Source organism: Erithacus rubecula (genome assembly GCF_903797595.1).
Source record: "Erithacus rubecula genome assembly, chromosome: 3".
Lineage (NCBI taxonomy): Eukaryota > Metazoa > Chordata > Aves > Passeriformes > Muscicapidae > Erithacus > Erithacus rubecula.
Window position 1 is genome coordinate 125592596 of NC_136689.1, and position 18950 is coordinate 125611545.

General features: G+C 41.9%; 1 protein-coding gene across 2 annotated transcripts; it reads right to left on the reverse strand.

The window, feature by feature from the left end:
* Positions 1 to 521: 521 nt before the first annotated feature.
* On the reverse strand, positions 522 to 12304 carry TP53INP1 (tumor protein p53 inducible nuclear protein 1). Of its 2 annotated transcripts, XM_079300102.1 has the most exons (4): positions 12184 to 12304; positions 8839 to 9120; positions 7985 to 8336; positions 522 to 3963 (listed from the first exon to the last, which is right to left on the reverse strand). In XM_079300102.1, the coding sequence occupies exons 2-4, from the start codon at positions 8948 to 8950 to the stop codon at positions 3714 to 3716; spliced, it is 714 nt and encodes a 237-aa protein (XP_079156228.1). In that variant the 5' UTR covers positions 8951 to 9120; positions 12184 to 12304; the 3' UTR covers positions 522 to 3713. The 2 variants fall into 2 exon arrangements, with proteins under 2 accessions (XP_079156228.1, XP_079156229.1); XM_079300103.1 differs by lacking the exon at positions 12184 to 12304 and having other exon boundaries at positions 7985 to 8333; positions 8839 to 9102.
* Between the last annotated feature and the right edge of the window lie 6646 nt (positions 12305 to 18950).

Here is an 18950-nt window from a genome sequence, read left to right on the forward strand (position 1 = left end):
TCCTTTTGCAGCTGGTGTACCTGTGGAAGGCCTGTTGTCCTTCACATCCCTTGTCAAGTTCAGCTGTAGGTGGCTTTGCTTTGCCTTTCCTAACCCCATCCTCAGGCATCTGCACATCTCTGCCCCCTCACAGAATACCTGTACCAGCAGCTGTCAATGCAGTTATGGTAGTTCATGGCAGGAAGATGATAGACAGTGGGGCATGAGTTGAAACAAGAGAGGTTCAACCAAGATACAGAAAAAATTCCCCCCACCCCATGCACACTTCATGTGTTTTTTATCTCTGTCCTGTTCACTCACAGAGTTCCTGCATGTTGATCAGGAAAGGCAGCAGTCAGCAGAGATGTGCAACACTGCTCAGATGTTCATTATCACCTGATCAGCAATGCAAACCAAGTCCCAGGGCAACTGCTGTATTACAGCAAGCACTGAGACCCCCAGTACTTGTACCTGCCACCTGAACAAAATGCTCAGGCATCTGGACTTTCACTAACCTGTAACATTAAAGAACACACTGACAATTTTTAATAGGCCATTTTTTTATTGAGAGTTAAGATCATGTTTCCCCACAGTGTGCAGAATGCACTATGAAAACAAAATACAGAAGATCACTTTAGTGAATACACACTGGTTAAGCAATGCTACTTTTTTTTGGCAAAGTGCTGTATTTTGTCTGTTTTCAGCTTGTGTTAAGCTATTAAAAATAAGAGCCACAGATTCTTCCATATCAAAAGGACTGCTACAAATAGAGAAGTGGCTCTGGAGAAAAGCTGCCATATATGCATAGACTGATGTACAGTATTAATCCCAACTGAAATGTCCCTTTTGAATCTTCAAGTTTGCTGTGTAGAAGGCACAGTTTAAAATGCAAATCTGTCCATTGACCAATACATATGAAAATACAATTTCTGCAAGATTCATGAATATCAATCAGTATGAGACAGTGCAAGGCCTCCACTTTTACAAGAAAAAACACACACTTTAATACAATTCAAAAAACCATATAAAAAGCCACACAGCTTACTATTAAAACAGAAAACCAAAACAAATCTAATTGCCCAATAGCTCCAGGCACAAAACAGGGCTGGACCAACATAAATATGTAAAACAAATTAACAAAAAGCCATTGATGCAGTACTATCTCACACAATAATATGGTTTCCAATATTACAAATTGAGAAGCACAGCTTTGTGCAACAAAATAGTTTATATCCTGAAAGATATAGGTTTTCATCACCAGAAAGTCATCTAGTAATGCAGTATAAAAAGATCAGTATCTCCCAATTCTAGGAGCAGTCTAAAGTTGCATTTACTTGCCTACTGAGAAGAACAGACCAAGGCTCTCATTTTAATGCCTGGGAGCCTTATGCTCTCAGCTCCATCTCCCCTTTAGGAGTTAAGGGATTACTTACTCCTTCCAACACAGGGAGGTGGAGACTCCATCTTCCTTCATTGCACTTTAAGAAAATTAAAGCTGAAGGAAAGTAGTTACTTTTATATAAAGAAATTAATACAGGAAAGCAAAGAATTTTCCTGAGCTAGAAAGTTGGCAGCAAGGATAAGGAAGTTTAAGCTAGACAAAAAGTTGGAGTGATAAAGGTAGATAATCTGAGGCAAGTAAGAGTACTTGTGAACAAGTAAGAGACTGGTGAAACTACAGCTATTTGCAGATAAACCAAAGTATTTGGACCACATGAGAATTGTTGCATGGACATGGGCACATACTGCTAAAACAGCAGTAACAAAATATCTCTTTTGGAAACTCATGATGTGACCAATTTTGTTTTCCTTCAGTGACCATGTGAATTCAATTTGTCAACGACCCCCCTAAAAAAAAAACAAACAAAAACAACCAAAAAAACAACTAATGCATCCAGGAAAGCACCTCTTGCTTTTGTACATTAAATTATTTTCAACATCCCTTTGTGATATTAATTGCAGTGAAGCAGCATATCTGCAGTGAAACAAGTTATAAATGCTGTTCCCTGTATGCAAAGTAGGTTCCACAACAATTCCAGCTGCAGAACATGCAACAGTACCACTACATCAAGGTCAATCTGAATTGTTGGGGTTTTGCCTCAGTGAAATTGAAGCATGAGTTTATATACTTCATAGGTCTGGAACAATTCACATTATTGATCTTGCCTAATTTCAAAGGCTCCTCACATGACTCCTTATACCATCTTCTGTGTAAGGACTACTGGAAGACACTGCTGAGTGTAATGTTAACACTGTATTGCCCTAGGCACTAAATACAAGGGAAAACAGCAAGTCACATTAAGCACTGGCAAAAAGGAAGATAAACTTACTTTTACTTCCCCCTCTTGTTTCAGTGCAGATTTCTGCTTCCTTACTTCCATATCCATTTAATCTGCTTCCCAGATTGATTTATCAGGGTTCAGCATACCACTGGCTGCTGTGTAACACAGCTTTTGTTAACAGGTGAACTTTACCTGTAGTTGTACTTGGCAGTGCCTGCCAACTTCCAGAACACCTTGCATAGTGTTCTTAAGAGAACTACTTGATAGTTTTGAATGGCTTTTCTTTCCTGTTGGTCCATAGAATTGCTACCCAGTCCTCCTGCCTCCAGTGGGCGAGGAGAACAACCATGGCTGATCAACCAATTTTTATACACTGTTATTGCTGTGTTTAGCTCAGCATCCACTTCTTCCTGCCTCACACTGCCCTTCATTTCCAGTCCCCATTAACTTGGATTTCATTTTCATAGAGAGAGAAAATTAGGAGAACTTCAAATAAAAGCTTCCTTCTAGCTACTTCTGAGCTACTTTCAATCTGTAAATATGAGACAATCTAAAAGCAATTTGTAGCTCAAATAGCTGTCCATCAGCGTGACTTCTTTGAAGAGCAGTCAGCTACTGATAGGATAAAAAGAGCAGTCAATCCACCATCTTTTTTCTTTAACTAGACTAAAGATTAAATGAGATAGGGTGGGGGAAATACATGCTTCAAAGACAGAAATAGTTAGAGAAACTCAAACTTTACCTAGTAAAACCCAGTTCAGGTCTCTGTCTAATGTGCAGATGCACAACAAAGGTTCTTTTCTTCCCACTCCACTGTAAGGTACTACATTGGTAACACCAGTGCCATATTGTACTGTAACAACGTTGGTGGGACATTTATCTCTTTCAATATCCATATTGAGTACCCAGCTCAGCTACACAGACCCCACTAACACAAGTAAGTTCTAGGAATTTAGATGAGATGTCCTTCTTGAAACAGCTCAACGCAGCTATGTAATATCCACTGGCAGCTATAGTATTTCCTTGTTAGAAAATAATCATATATGCTGAATACAGACAGATACACAAGCTGTCAAGTACTGGTCATTAAAGCACATGTCTAACCTCAAATTTTCTAAATCCATTTTGATTAATGTAAAATGTAACTGATTTCCATCTCAGTTAAGTGTCTTTAAAATACCAACTAAGAACCCATCTATACATCATAGTTTATAAAATAGCACACAAACTATCATACTGATAGGCTTCCAAGACACTGATATTTAACATCAACATTTAGAACTTGATGCAAGATGTTTGGAGATTTATGTGTCTTTTGAAAATAATGCAACACTAGTTACGATTGTGTTCGAGGGATTGACGATCAGCTTCAGATTGACCACACTTACCTACACATGAAAACAAGAGCAACCTAAGGAACAATTAGACCATAGATTAAAAGCACGAGGACCATCAGTAATTGAACTGACGCTGGCAAGGCTGGTGAACAAACAGTCCGTTGTGCTTGATTTGCCGAGAGTGGCAATCCCGGCTGAGGTTCTGGCGACGGAGACTGTTTCTGTTGAGATAGTGTCTTTCATTATGTTCTTTTATCCAGTGGGTAGGACGAAAGCTCTTGTTTTTTTCCAGAAAAGTTGAACTAGTAGCAAGAGCCGTGACATAGCAGTGAACACGCTGTCCTGTTTCATTTCGGGCCTCCAGTCTAGAAATGTAACAAGCAGGTATCAGTCACCACTGAGGCACTTTGGAAAAACAAGCAAAATAAAGGCTAGAACATGGACATCGACATCCAGCATTTCAAATGGGTACCTTTATTCTACTGGACAAAGATTTGGGCTGAGGTGAGGTCAAGCCACTTACCACACTGGTAAGTAATGTGTAGTGCTGCCAAATTACTTTCTGTGTGAGGGCCCCACAACAGCCTTAGGGCTTTTGCTGTCTTACTCTACTGTGCTCTTTCTCCCCCACACCACCTCCCTAAGCCCAAGATGCAACACAAATCAGAAATATAAGGCAATGTGTGTCACACTGCTCCAGCTTTAGGAGACTTGAGAGTAATCCACTAGGCAAAGTTTAGTTAAAATCATCTTGAACATAGATGATGAACATAGATGGTTCAGCCTGAAAACAGAAGCACACTGACAAAAGTGCATTTCAATTATCAGCCACACAAGTAAATCCAAACAATGTCCATGCAGAGGAATGGAAAGGTAGACCAGTTGTGACACACATGAGAAATAACTTAGAAGGATTGTTCCTCAACCGGCCCCCTGCATTTCATGAGCAGTGAGTCAGCAGTTTTGGCAAACCCTTGCTTCATCATGCACTAGTGGAAAACAAACCAGCAGCCTATGCAAGCAGTGACTGACATATTGAAAAAGGACTTCCCCACTTGACAGAACAATCACTGGCATTTCCTGAAACTTCCAAAGTGAAGTTAAAAATAGTCTAGCCATTTTAAAAGCAACAAAAACCCCTAATCTGAGTGCTAGAGCTGGTGTGAGACCTGTGGCAGCAGAGTTTCTTGCCTTCTCTCTCCCCACTCAACTGTCAACTGATCAGTGGTGCCCAGGAAAGAAGTTTGCAAGATCAGGAGCTTGCCCAGGCATGAGCAAGAGGTCTCTTGGGAAGTCTGTCTTTCAACACTAGCATGACTTTATGATAAAGTCTCTTCTGGAAGAGCTTAACTTGCAATTATTGTATGACATCTCTGTAGGCATAAGTCAGGTCTGCCATGGCACACCCTTTGTAGCCTTATTTTGGGAAGCTGCAGGTGCCTGACATGAAGAAAGCTCTTCTGCCTCCTCCCACTCCACACTGGAGAGAAATACTTCCCCCCTTCTACTTGTTTTTCTTATTTTAAATATCCTTATCCTACTTTTAGATCCTTGAGTGGCTTGATATGACTGACTGAAGACTAGAGACTGCAGAACAGTCATATGTGACATGCTGGCCTTCCCCTGTTTATTCACTGGGTATTGTCCTAAACCTAGCACTTGAAATATGAAGCAAAAAAAGTAAGTAACAAGCACAAATCAATTCACAGTGCCTTGTAAATACATTCTTTGCAGACTACACCAGTTTAATTTACATGATGGTACCTGCAAATATGTGACTACTCTTTTCTATGTGGAGTGATCCCTTAGTACATCCAACAGTGCTGGAGGTGGAACTGCAAGTGAAACCTTTCTGGGGAAAGCTATTAAGTAGCCAGGAAGCCACACCACAGTTATTGCAACCTGTATTTCCTAAGTATACCCTTAGCTAACATAGGGCAGCAACTGTTAATAACAAACTTGTGGTTTTGTTATGGAAAAATATGACTAATCTGACAAATAGGGAAGTTTATACAATATCCTTTTGCTTTGAAAGGAATTTAAAATTAAAAAAGATTTCCTCCACAAAAGGAGAAGTACTGGTTTAAACTTGCTGGCTGAAGATACTCAAGCTTTTCCTCCTCTGCTCTCAAATACCCTTCCAGCAATGCTTTACAAACCAACACTCTTCTATTTGTATTCATAAAGTGACACTGGGATAGCAGAGATGGCTTGAATTAGCCAAACAGCCACATGCTCTTCCAAAATGCAGCATTTTGTTACCTTATGTGCATTTGGTATGCTAGCACTAACAAGCTCCATGCACTGAGAGTACAGGTTGATGAGTCTCTATTATATTGTCAAAATGGAATTTCAGAGGGGCTGTGTCTTAAGCCAACCATCACTACATACATTCTCTGCTGTGCTTCCAGTGTCTATTTTGCTAGAAAGCAGAAGTGTCCTGCTCATTGTGCTACAGAACCACACCTCAGAAGAAACATTAAAGGCTTCAGACCCACAACCCAATTATTTCAGTAATTTTTCTGCACTTAGCATTTTGGCTTGTTAAAGCAGATGTAGTTAGGCTTGATCAAGTAATCATTTGGCACAAAGGTTAGTCCTAAAACCAGTATTGCTTTGGCAGACAAGGCTCTAGAGGAAGCAGTGTTGCTAGCAGACTGATCAAACAAAAAGCACTGTTCCAAAACAATAGTACTTACTGTGCCAGTGTGCCTTAAGCAGCTTTTCTTGGCCCTACAACATTAAATGGCCAACCATTAAACCACTAGAGACTTCATAACAGCTTTTGAAACTTACTGCAATATCAGTGTAACCAGTGCTCCCACAATCTGCATTCTACCTCAGCTTTAGATTTAAATCTCATCTCAGCTGTCACATAAAATACCCTGTACAAGAGTCTAGATCCTCTGAAAAAGCAACAGCACACAGTTCAGGGTGAAGAAAATGACACACCAGCTGAAGAGCACACCTCTAGCTTCCCCACACATTAAAGCAGCTTAACTGCAGCACAAGACAGGATTCTTCTCTGGAGAAATTTACACCAGTATCCCCAGTTCCTGAAAAGTCAGTATCAAACTTTTGAGTGTTACTGTTCACTGCAAATTGGTATTCTAGATCAAGTGTCTTTACTATCTTTTTCTAGGTCATGCCTTGCAGCCTACAGTACTCTTACACATTCCTTCAGACTTTCATTTTAAAGGTGCTGTCTGCTCATAGCTTCCCCCAATTTAACTTAACCTAGACCCTGATGCTTAACATCATAATCTGTCCTCCCCAAATAATTATAAAAATCCCACACCAAGATCAATAGTACCAGCACTATACTCCAACATTATAGAGCAGCATTGCATCTCAAAGTCACCTGTTTCTTTGAAGTTTTGAAAAAACCTAAATATGACAAGGGACTCATCAGACAAGTCAATACCTACAGCAACTCAACCCCTATACTCATTTCTTCCTGTATATCAAAGCTTAGAATACTGTGATATTTTTCTTTAGTATTATTGTTTCTAAACTTAAGAATGAGATGGTATGAAAAGTCAGTGTTTGTTATTAACCAGGTTTCACCCAACACCCAATTATTTCAATACCAATGAACACATGGACAAGTGTGGGGTCATGATGGCACAGAAATACTCTATTTGCATACAGCCATGTATACTGTACTGGTGTAACTGCATACAGCAACACCAAAGAATGGCAGTGCATGGCAAATATGCCTCTACAATAAACCCACACAGACAGATTTTTAGGACCCAAAACCAAAAAGCACTCCTTACTTTGCTAAAAGTAGAAGTTTGCAGCACATATTTTCACACTGTGGGGACTAAGTTTTGTAGAATCTTTCAGTTTGCTTTTGCTTCACAAGCCACTTGTGGGTAAACTTAATCCTGTCCTTATCTATCACTAGGTTGAGGAATGAAATAAAACCTAAGAAGCCTCCCACCTAAACCCAAGCCAATTCCCTGCCAGGATCATGAAAGTTCTATGTTTCACCTCACAAGGTGAAACTCACTGAAAGGGTACTGACTAGCAGTTATGAAAAACACACAAAGCTGTGAAGGGGGCAAAGTGCTCTCATATCTATGTTACTGGCTATACAGTTAACTGCCACCAGTCTACACAGGACTGGAACATACTCTGCAAGGGAGGAATAAGGCTCCATAAATACACACATACCAAACTGTTTGCCAACATGGCCATCTTGTATAACATTTTTCTGAGCAGGAAGGCACTTGACTACTCTACACAACTTATGTGGTATTCATGCTTTGTTCACCTACCCTGAAAGAAGCTGGAAAATTCAGTATTAAGTGTCTAAGCTGATCAAGAAGAAACCAGATATTTTCAGCACCAGAGCTCCTTGAGAAGAGAATTCAGACATACCTGGGACTACCTGGGTTGTGAAACTCCTCATCCCCACATCCAGTCTCATTAAGGCTGTGGCAGGTGTTGTGGACAGCATACACAGACATGCTGGGATGCTCTATTAAAAGGTTCTCCATGGGACTGGTCTCCACTTTGATAGTGGTTAATCCACCTGCAGTAAAACATGGGGGAGGGGTAATAAACCAGCTCTCCTCCATAGGACATGACTCAAACTGGATGAAGCAAGACTCGCTGGCCTCTGGCAAGTGTTCCAGGGGAGAGGATAAGCAGGAGAAGACAGGCGAGCTGTCGGTGGCCGATGCTTCAACGATGTCTGCTTCCTCCACGGAGCAATTAGTGCAAGTGTCTGCTGTAGGGGACCATTCATCAGTGCAGAGGAACCCATGGAGGTTGATGATTGCAGCAGGTCAAAAACATCACAGAGACAGAAATGGCATATGAAAAAATAATTTAAAAAGAAAAAAAAAGAAAAAAAAAAAGCCCTGTTAGCACATACACAAGTCTTTACTTTTTAAAAGGCAGAGAAGGGGAAAAAGGAGCTTCCAGACAAGCCATGTTAGTCATGTGAACCGTTATCAGTAAAGCTATATAATTGCAAAACAAGTCAAATATATTTTATTTGTACAAGTGGTTCTGCTGAAGCCTGTGTCAGGCTTATAAACCTGACATCATTTTTCTCATCAATTTACACAACATGCAACATTTGTTTAGATGACACCCTACACACTAATCCCACACTGGTTTTGCAAAGATAAAAGTTTCTCCAAGCTACTGGTTTATTCACATGGAAGTAAGACAAGCAAGAACCAGAGCAAGACAAAGGCAGAACTTATGTCTGACAGACATCTTACCTATAAAGTCAACCAGAATCCATTCGTCATCTTCTTTCTCACTGAACTCTGGCTTTTGGCTGGACAAGCTATCAATCTCTCCCATGAGCATGTTATTTAACCTCTGGAACATTACTAAGGCAGGAACAAGACTTTGGCTGGTAAGTCTTTATATCCAAGGTTCAAGGCACAGCTCACACTACTAGCAGAGTGGCACAGACTTGAGATTAAAGTGCATAGATGCTTTATCAGCTTAGGTACAGGACATGCAAAAGCATGACTTGTAAACAGTTTACGTGAAACCTGTAAAAAATGATGACAAGGATCTTAATGACAAAACCACAGGTAGCATCCCTAGGGAAACAAATTAAAAGCCCCTTGTTAATGCAGTCTAAGGTGAACATTTTTCCCTGAACAGGAGAGACAGCTTCACTGACATTTGCCCTCCCCTCCCAGCTAGATACATACAGAAAACCCAGTCCTAAGGCTCTCCTGGGTGCTGCTTGCCTTGGTTTCAGACCTCCTCCCCAGGAAAAGGTCTGTTCAGCTGTCAGTCCCATTTTCTGCTAAGGAAGGAGAAGATTCTTGTACAGGACTCTTGTGTCTACACTCCCCCAGCTCCCTCCTTGTCTTCCTCCATGTCAGAGAGACACCAAGGGCAAGGGTACATTTTTTACTCCAGACAGCTCATCTCCTGTGTTGATACAGAGGAGCCCCTTTGAGAGCTCCCAGGGAAGCCCAAAGCAGTGTTTCTTCTCTGTTCCATCACACACATCTCAGGGCTGCTGACTACAAGTTAACACAGTAGCAAGGCACATCCTGTCTTCAGGTTCAAAGTACACCACAGAGTTACCAGTGAGGTCATTCTCACAGCAACCACCCAGCTAATAATGTATCCTAAATCTAAGGAACATGGAAAAGTATGGGATATGTTTTAACTAAACCCAGTGCTTACTTCTCAATTCACTCCCTTAAATCTACACGTAATTGTTCACTATAAGCCTGGCCCTCTGCATTGGGCAGCTAACATGAAAAATTCTATTAGTACCAAGAAGCTGAATGTTTAAACATCTCAAATCAGCACACTTACAGCCTTTGATATTTATGTATAAGCCAATAAATAGAACCCATTAAAGCAGGTGAAAAAGTAAAAACTATGGGGAAAACATTCCCCAACTTAACTACAAGTTATTTTTGCCCATAGCAATATTTGAATCATCACAGCAGGTCAGAATTACTACATATTAAATATATTTGATAATTAAACACAAAAGAATATATCCATGTAAGACAGTATGAGTGCCTGCATTCAGAAAGAGAGCAAGACACCTGACAGAGAAAAACACAGGTATTAAAAGATACAACCCATAAAGAATATTGCTTCTATATAGGCCAGTTTACCCTGCTTCACCCTACAACTGTCAGGTCACACTGAAGAGTCATTTGGGCCTCCTGTGTCATCTTATCCCAGGAAACCAGACCTCATCACCCACTTGTTCAAGGTAAGAACAAGCACTTGCTCCATGCAGCACTACTCCTGCACACATTTATGCAGCTTCCTCCTTATTCTGACAGCACAGAAGGATAGGAGCAGAATTTGAAGTAGTCTTCAGGAGCAATATGAAAAAGTACAGTGAAACTCAAGAAGTTATGCACTCTATTTCCTCAAGAGAAAACACTGACTGCAGGAAAACACAAGATTAGAAACAACAGGCTCAGCTGCAATAGTCATACAGGTCTATTTTTAAGGACCACACTTGAAAATGAAACATTAGGTCTCTCCTAAAGAGAGCTACAAAAATGGTCAGAGGTCGAAAGAAAAATCAATTTCAAAAATTGAAAAGCTTAATAGAGGGAAGAAAAAAAATTGCAATAGTAGTCAATTTTGTGAAGAAAGAGGCAAACATTTATTGCCTTCTTTTATTCCCAGAGCAAGCAGAAGTGGCATTAAACAGCAGCAAAGTTCAACTTGCAATGGTTATTAGCAGGAAACACTTTTAACCATTAAGGTTGCTAAGCCCTGGATGGGTTACCTAAGGAAATGACAAATGCCCACAGTGTTCCTAAGTACCTTCTCGAGAAGGTTTGAGTGCTTCAGTTATAGGCAGAGCTTACTACGAATAAGGAAATAAACTCTAAGTAAAAGCCTCAAGTCTGTAGTTTTCCAGTTACCTTCCACATCCTTCCCTAACTGTCTCCTGGCACCAGGCCTATGAAAAAATGAGTTTGTTTTTTTCTTTAGGCTAACTAGTAAGCCATTGCATGGCTCTCCCTGTACTCCCACACACGTGTGTTGCCTCCTTCCTAGAACAAGCCTGGAGGTACCTTCAGGCAGAGGCTGGCTTTTTGTTCCGTGCACAGAGTGGAGCAAGATGAGAGCTCACACTCCCCTAGAAAGGCTCCCAAGGCATCACAGCAACATAAAATAATTAACCTCTACAAATAAGAGAGAGATCACTGTTCCCAAGACTGTGAGTGAAACAAACCTCAGCTTTTGACCCACAAATTACTCTCTGTAGATCAAAAGCAGTTTGTTCCATTTTTCCCTTCCCCCACCCCAAGGAAGATCCAAAATAACATCTGAATCATTTTGTCCTGGTTTCATCTCCAGCTGGGCTTAAAACCACGGCACATTTAGAAAGCGGTTGATGCTTTGACATCCTTTCGGACAAGCGTCTTTAAAAAAGCCACCACGTTTGTGTGCTATTGTGCAAGTCAAGACAGCAAAAGAGAAGTTCGGCTGTTATCAAGGGCCATCGTCCGGGGAGAAAAGCAGGACAGAGAGCGAGAGAGGCTCTTAGACAGGAACTGTCAGCTGCAGGAAAACACAAGCCTGGAAACAACTGACTCAGCTACAGTAATGATTCAGAGGCTGTTACAGATAACACATCCAACCAATGTCAACAATACAGTATCGCTGCAACTAAAAACGTATTTTTGTCTCTAACCTAGCAAAAAGGATGAGGTACGTGCTAAGCAAGAATAAAACAGAACCAAAAAGAGACGCCTCCCAGTCAATCCCCGTTAGAGCCGAGCCGCCACCCCGCGCCCCCAGCCCGGGCCGCCGCCAGGAGGCTCCACACGGCCGCGGCCAGCCACCGGCACGGCCGCAGCAGCTGCGCACCTTCCCGGCTGCGCTCCGGGCTGCCGGGGCGGACGGACGAGAACACCGGCTGCCCACAGCCGGGAAAACGCCAGGAGCCCCCGGCCTCGGCGCCTTCCCGGCGGCGAGAAGCCGGGATGGGCGCAAAGGAAAACGGGAGCTCCGCCGCTGCTGCTTTCCACCGCGCCGACCGCGGGAGACCACCGCGCCCGGTACACCGACAGCGCGCCCAGTGCCCGCAGCTCCCCGCCGAGCGCACTCACCCAGACCGCGGCCAGCCCAGACCCGCGCCCGGCCGCCTCCGCGGAGCCCTTTGTTGTCAGGGCCCGGCGCAGCTGACGGACCGGCCGCCGGCCACGCCCCCCGCCGCTCCGCCAATGGGCGCCGCCGCCGCCTGTCGCTAACGCACGTGACGGGCGGGCGGGGAGCGCGGGGGGCGGGGCCAAATGTCTCCGCCCCGCCCCTCGCCCCGCCCCCGCGGCGGGCTGGGCTGGCGGGGAGCGGGGCTGTGGTGGGGTCCCAAAACTGTGCCGCGGTGGGGTCCCGAATCCCTGCATGGACAGGGACATCTCCGCCAGACTAGGCTGCTCACAGCCCCGACCTTGGGCACTTCCCGGGATGGAGCAGCCACAGCTTCGCTGGGGAATCTGTTCCAGTGCCTCACCACCCTCACTGTGAAAAGCTCTATGGTCTCCCTGGATACTTCCCCTGGCTAAACAATCCCAACTCTCTCGGTCTTTCTCCGCAGGAGAGGTGCTCCATGCCTCCAATCATCTTGGTGTTACTCCTCTGAACTTGCCCCAACAGGTCACAGAATCACAGAACAGGTGGTGTTGGAAGGGACCGCACTGGGTCACCTGGTCCAAGTTCTCTGCTCAAGCAGGGCCATCCCAGAGCACATGGACAAGATTGTGTCCAGATGGTTCTTAATATTTCCAGTGAGGGAGACTCCACAGCATCACTGGGCAGCTCAGTCACTCAAAGAATTACGAAGTTTTTCCTGGTGTTCAGGTGGAACTACCTGTGCATCAGTTTCTGCCATTGCCTCTTGTCCTATTGCCCGGGACCACTGAGCAGAGCCTGGCTCCATCCTCTTGACTCCCTCCCTTCAGAGGCTGATAGACACGGGTGAGGGCCCCTCTCAAGTGCCTCCTCTTGAGGCTGAACAGAACTCTCTCAGCCTTTCTTAATAAGAGAGGTGATCCAGACCCTTGACCAACTTTGTAGCTGTCTGCTAGACCTGCTCCAGGTGCTTCACACCTCTCCTGTACTGAGGTCCATGTCCTTCCTGTGCTGAGGATTAGATGCAGGACTCCAAGCGGGGTCTTATGGGAGCAGAGTATTGGAGAAGAATCACATTTCTCAACATTTATTAGGCTGAGCACCTTAGCTGGGCTGTAAAGTTACCTAGTCACAGATGTAAACCGTAGAAAACTCATGCATTAGATCACTTACCCCATCTTTTTAGGGAAAAAAAAAAAAGGCAATGAATGTAAATGCAGCACTTTTTCAGCTGCTCATGTCTCAGAAAGGAATTTCCAGACAGCGAAGTTACAGTCAAGGAGAGCTGGTGTGGCTGTGCTGCACACCTTCAGTCACTTAATATAACTGAGAATATCAGAAATTTAATAGTCACTTCAGACTGCAGTGAGTGCTGGATGGGCAAAGATGTGTCCTTCAGAAGATGCTGAAATGAATCAGTGATATGTAGCCAAACAGCATTTTACATGCAACATGTCCTACCAATTTAGGATTTTTCATAGTTTCAGTTGTGCTGTGCAACTTGGTTTATTACAAAATAATAACATTTTGTAATAAAATAGTCTGTGTGCAGCATAAGTGTCTTGGTTGATAGAGTCCAGATAAACTTGGTCTTTTAACCTCCATGTTTAATGATATCTTTCTTGTCTACTTTTTTGCTTTCTCTTTCTTTTTTCCCCCCTTCATTTTCTTGCAAGGACAAAGCTTCTCTATGTGAAACAAGACAGAGAAAGAAGATTTTGGAAAAAAGATGCAAAGTGCCTTCCTGTGGCTGGGAATAGGCTGTGTGAGTTGACCAAGAGACTGCACAATCTTCAATATTTTTGCAAAAGCTTCAATTAGCTGGCATTTGATGATACTTTTCTATGCAGAACTAGCAGTTCCTGAATTAAAATATCAACTTTATTTTTATAACATCAGTGCTGTTAAGGGACATAAACAAATAGTATATTTGATTGAACTTTCAGTTTATAAGCTGAAGCTAGAAATGAGAATGCCTACAAAGTTTCTTCAATTTTCAATGCTAGTGGCTTCAGGATAGAAGGGGGAGGGGAGAAGCAGCAAATATATCTGCAAATTCAAGATAGGCGAGACAGAAAATTAAATGTACAGAATGAATGCCCCAAAGGACTAATCTGTATTGCAAAATTACATAGTGTTAGAACACGTTAATTAAGGTGATACAAACCACTTAGTGTAGACAAGAACTGTCATGTTTGGCAGCTGGGTTACCTTGGGTCAACAACAACAAAAAATGTCAAAGCCTTAGTCTTTGTTTATACTGATTATTACATGTTAATCAATTAACATAATGTATTTTTCTAGTGTAGGCAAGCCCTAGGAGAGCTTGGGTTGTAATTGAGACACAGACTCCTAATGAAGATAAAAAGTCATTGTTTATATTTTTTAAAGTCCCCTGAGAAGTAATTGAAGGAATAGAAGCTCTCTTCTTTCTATATTGTTGCTCTCAAATTCTTCCATTTTCTTTCATTTATTTCTTAATTCTCTATTGTAACAAAACGGTGGAAACAATGAACTTGCTTATTCTTTCTCTCAAATATCATTGCTGTTGGCAGGAGAAAGGCAGTTCTGAAAGCTACTCTCTTTCTCAGCCTGGCAACCATCACACTTTTGTTTCAAATCTGACAAGTACTTAGGCATATGAATGGTTTATAATGAAATTAATTATATGTGTGGACTCAAATACCTGCTGCACAAGAGTGCAGGTATTTCATCCTGCACTCACTGAGGTCAATGATAAATATTCTGGTGATTGCAGTAGAACAGATGTGGCCTTGGATGCTTTTTTCCAAAGCCTTTCAAATCAGTTAGTCTTTCCATTGATTCTAATGGTTTTTAGAGCAGGCCCTCAGCAGAAGAGATACAGTTGCTTAGGTCTGGGGCTTCTGGACACAAAAATTGACTCAGAAACTGGCCTTCCTTTGAGGACTTTGGTGTTTGTATTTCAGAAAATATTTTGAAGAGATAGCTGGAGCAAGGAAACCATTTAAAGTTCCAATAATATGCGCCCATGCATGATTCTGGATTTATTGGTATGAGTTAGCAGAGAGCACTTTCTTTGTACACATTGTACTTTCTGTGTGCTCAGTGGCAGCTTAATGGCACAGCCATTGCTACTCTGTGTGTCCTGGGAATAGTAAACAACTGGGCAGCAGTCCCCTGTTATTTGAATTGTATTGATTTTTCAAGATCCTACACATTAATGCAAGGCATGACCTATTGTCTGGGTTCCCACTGCGATGAAATAGTACAGCAGTATTGAGCAGGCACAATACGTGTCTAGCCATGGAGTAGAGAGTGACCTTCCTACCACAAGACCTGCGAGTTACAATGAGAGCATTGAGCTTACAACAAAGCACTGCCATGTGCTGTGCCTCTTGGAGAGGCCCTACTCACAGTCCTGCCTGTTTCAAGGGTAGGTGAGAATACAGATCTGTCTCTATTAGAAATACTGAGTAGCGGGAGGGAGAATCACGCCAGACAAAGCTTGCACGTACTAAAAAAATAATCTCTAGACTTTGGACAAGATATATGCTCCAGACAAAGATAAATAAGAATCCTTTCCAAACAATGTGTAAAAGCCAGCTTGATACCACTCTGGGCGATTTGCATAAGCACACCCATGGTTCCCACACAGAAAGAATCTGGTGTATCAGTACAGGAAGCTCCACACCAGTCACCTTTGCTGATGTGTGCCATTGTTTTAAGGTCAGTCTAGCACAGCTACTAAAATGGAAGTTTCAGTTTCATGGTAAGTTAGAAACCGATGCTCTGAACTTAACCATAGTAAAGAAGAAGTCTGAAACCCTCTGCCCTACAGCTTCCATCTGGCTGTGGTAGAAAGTCCTGTGCTGTGTGGGAAGAGATTCTATGTGACACTGCAAAATCACAGCTGTCAGATAGATCCTTGTCTGTCCTATTGAATGCATTTTGCAGAAACAGCCAGGGCTTCTAATTTTAAAAATATCTCAAGTTTATGATTAACCACAATGAAAGCTGGTTTGGACTTTTTGTTTCTTTTTCCTATGGAAAAGATACTAACTGCTGTTCCAAAGAGCCCAAACTTTTCTGTCCAAATTTAGGTACAAACACTTCAAACCTGCTGTTTAAAGCGTGAACAGTCCAAGAAAGATCCAAGCCTAAAAAAGCACAGTCTGACATTTGTGTGCTTGTACAAATGTCAATCCCATTTTTGAAGTGGACTTCTAGATTTAAACACCAGTCTCAACTAAAACGGGCTCTTACTTTTCTGTTCTTTTCCCTGACTTTATTTAGTGCAAAGATTCCTGCCACATTGGTTTCAAGATGATGGATTGATTGTTTCTGCTATAAGTCACAAGTTTCTAATGTTATTTTCCCAAACAGCAAATTACAATTTGAGTAAGAGCAGGCCTTTCCAGACTTTTATGCAAAACAGGTGTTAGAGACCTGTTACTGTATTTCTGCAGCATGAATTCAGCAAATTCAAGAATCCAATTTTGACATGACTAGAACCCTCATGATTTGGCTGACAAAGATCCAAGGAGCCAGAAATTACTGGATATGATCCTTTAAGACAGACTGAAAAAGTTGAGGGATTCCATTTTCAGAAGAGCTATTATCTTAAAGCATCCAATCTGTTGCCCTTTTCAGCACAGTGCATTTAAGAAAAAAACTAATTTTCCTTCAAAACTGTCAAAACACAAATCCTGCTTTTTGTATTGTTTGAGAGAAAAACCAGGTATAACTCTGCCTTCAAATTGCCATTGGCAGGAAGCCATTATAAATCATAGCCAGATTGAAAAAATAATGGTAAGCTTTAGCTGCACTTTTCTTCTTGTCAAAATAATAATCTTCTCAGAACTCATACAGATTTCAGTGGTCTGAATAACTCTGCTTTTTTCTAGAGCACCTTCAGTGGTAGCATTTGAATTGTTAGCTTGGACTGAAGCATGTTGGGCATCACAGCAGCTTGTGCTGACTGCAGTGCCAGCCAGAAAAGAGCCAGAGACAGATGCCTCTTCTTGTCATTATAGGAATGATTTTTCTCCTGAGCCCAGAGGCATTCATCAAATATTTTCCATTGGGATTGTCTGTCCTTTCTCATATTTGTCTCTTGTACTAGAAGAAGTCCAGTGCATTTCACTATTCTTGCCTGAACCTGTCCTCTCCTTCAGCACTCAGTAATAAAAGACCCTATTGTACCTCTGGGTACAGCCAGGAATACTCTTCTACTGTTCTCTTCTTTGCCATGTGATTAGAGAGCCTTTCCAGAAGCAAACCTCCCACCTAACACAGCCAAGCAATGTGTTCTTAACATCCAAAGGGGAAATGACCCGTGAATTTTTGACTATGGCATTGAACATGCAGTTGTTACATTTATTAAATTCTTGCAGGCTTCAGATGTTGATGTGTTATTATCATGGTTATTAACCTTTCATTTTTTTGTTCTTCATTTCAGTGATGTTAAGATGATCAGCACCATAGTCAATGTATAGGCAAGTCTGCTTGATCAGTTAATACAGGTTGTCTAGGAGGAACTTGCCTTGATCATATAATTTATTTTCCTCTGCTGGATTTGCATTTTAAAGATTGTCAGATAATATTCAGTGAGAGAATAAGCAGTGTCTGTCTGTATAACATATCTTAGTTTTAAATCACATAGGAAGGACAGACAGTGTGCAAGATCACTTCCTCCTTAAATTGTCAAAATGTTTTTGTGTGGCTAGCCATGCTTAAACCCTTCCTCGATTTTTTTCTGCACAACCTCAGAGTCAGCAGACACACTGCTCACATCTCTGAGGCATTTTTAGTCTCACCAGTGATCCATTTGTTTCCTTTTGGCTCTCCCACTGACTCATATGCTTCCTAAATTAGAACCCACTATCTTTGTTCTGTTGTGGCAAGTTACAAAAGAATTAGCAACATTAATTTCACACCAAATAATATGAATCATATCATATGCTTCGATGTACTTGGATTTCAACTGTAAGATTCCATCTAATTGTAAATTACCATTATTTTGAAAAATTTCTTAGTCTTTTCAGGGTACAAAGCCACACACCATAATTCTGCACTGTTATTCTTTTCAGCCATGGATGCTTCTTACAAATACTGAGCTCAATGTTCCTCACTGTAACTCAGACCAGTCCCTGTTAAAAAAAAAAAAAAAGGCCAAATGCTTCTGAGAGAAGAACAAATAATGTCTATTGCAATGGAGGCTGAGATGATCATGGTGGATAAAAGACATGCCCTTTCCTGCACCCAGGTCTCAGGCACTGCATTTTGTAACAAAACAGTCAATACTTCACAGTATCCTTAGCATATTCCAACCCCATTTTAACATGGAATACATACAAATATATATGTGTGTGTTTGTGCATTTCATAATTTATTTTTGCAGTGCATTACAGCATGCATGCACTTTTATGTAGCTCACAGACATGAACACCAGCATTCTGTGCCAGCTGAATGTGGCTGAATGAATGAATAGTGTGGGAGGTCTTGTCTGTGGGGTTAAGCATCTCATGTGAGCCAGGTGCGAGTGCCATCCTTGCATACTCAATCTCTGCAGTTCAGGAATTGGTATTACATCTGTTTTTTCAGAAAGCATTTCAATCTGGTCCTGAACAATAATGAACTTGTGAGGTCTCAGTCTCTTCAAGATTTGTGCTAATGAAGTCTTCAGGCAAGGGACGGATTGTCCTTTCCACATGCCCTTCTAGTTTGGAAAAGTTAGTGTTCACAGAAAGGTTTAGCTTCCCTGCAC

Bases quoted from the DNA above. Each gene is read 5' to 3' on its own strand.
- TP53INP1 (XM_079300102.1), bottom strand. From the start codon at position 8,950: ATGTTCCAGAGGTTAAATAACATGCTCATGGGAGAGATTGATAGCTTG. The intron at 8,337-8,838 runs GTAAGATGTCTG...GGTCCCCTACAG, and splicing joins GATTCTGGTTGACTTTATAG to CAGACACTTGCACTAATTGC. The intron at 3,964-7,984 runs GTATGTCTGAAT...TTACATTTCTAG, and splicing joins CACAACCCAGGTAGTCCCAG to ACTGGAGGCCCGAAATGAAA.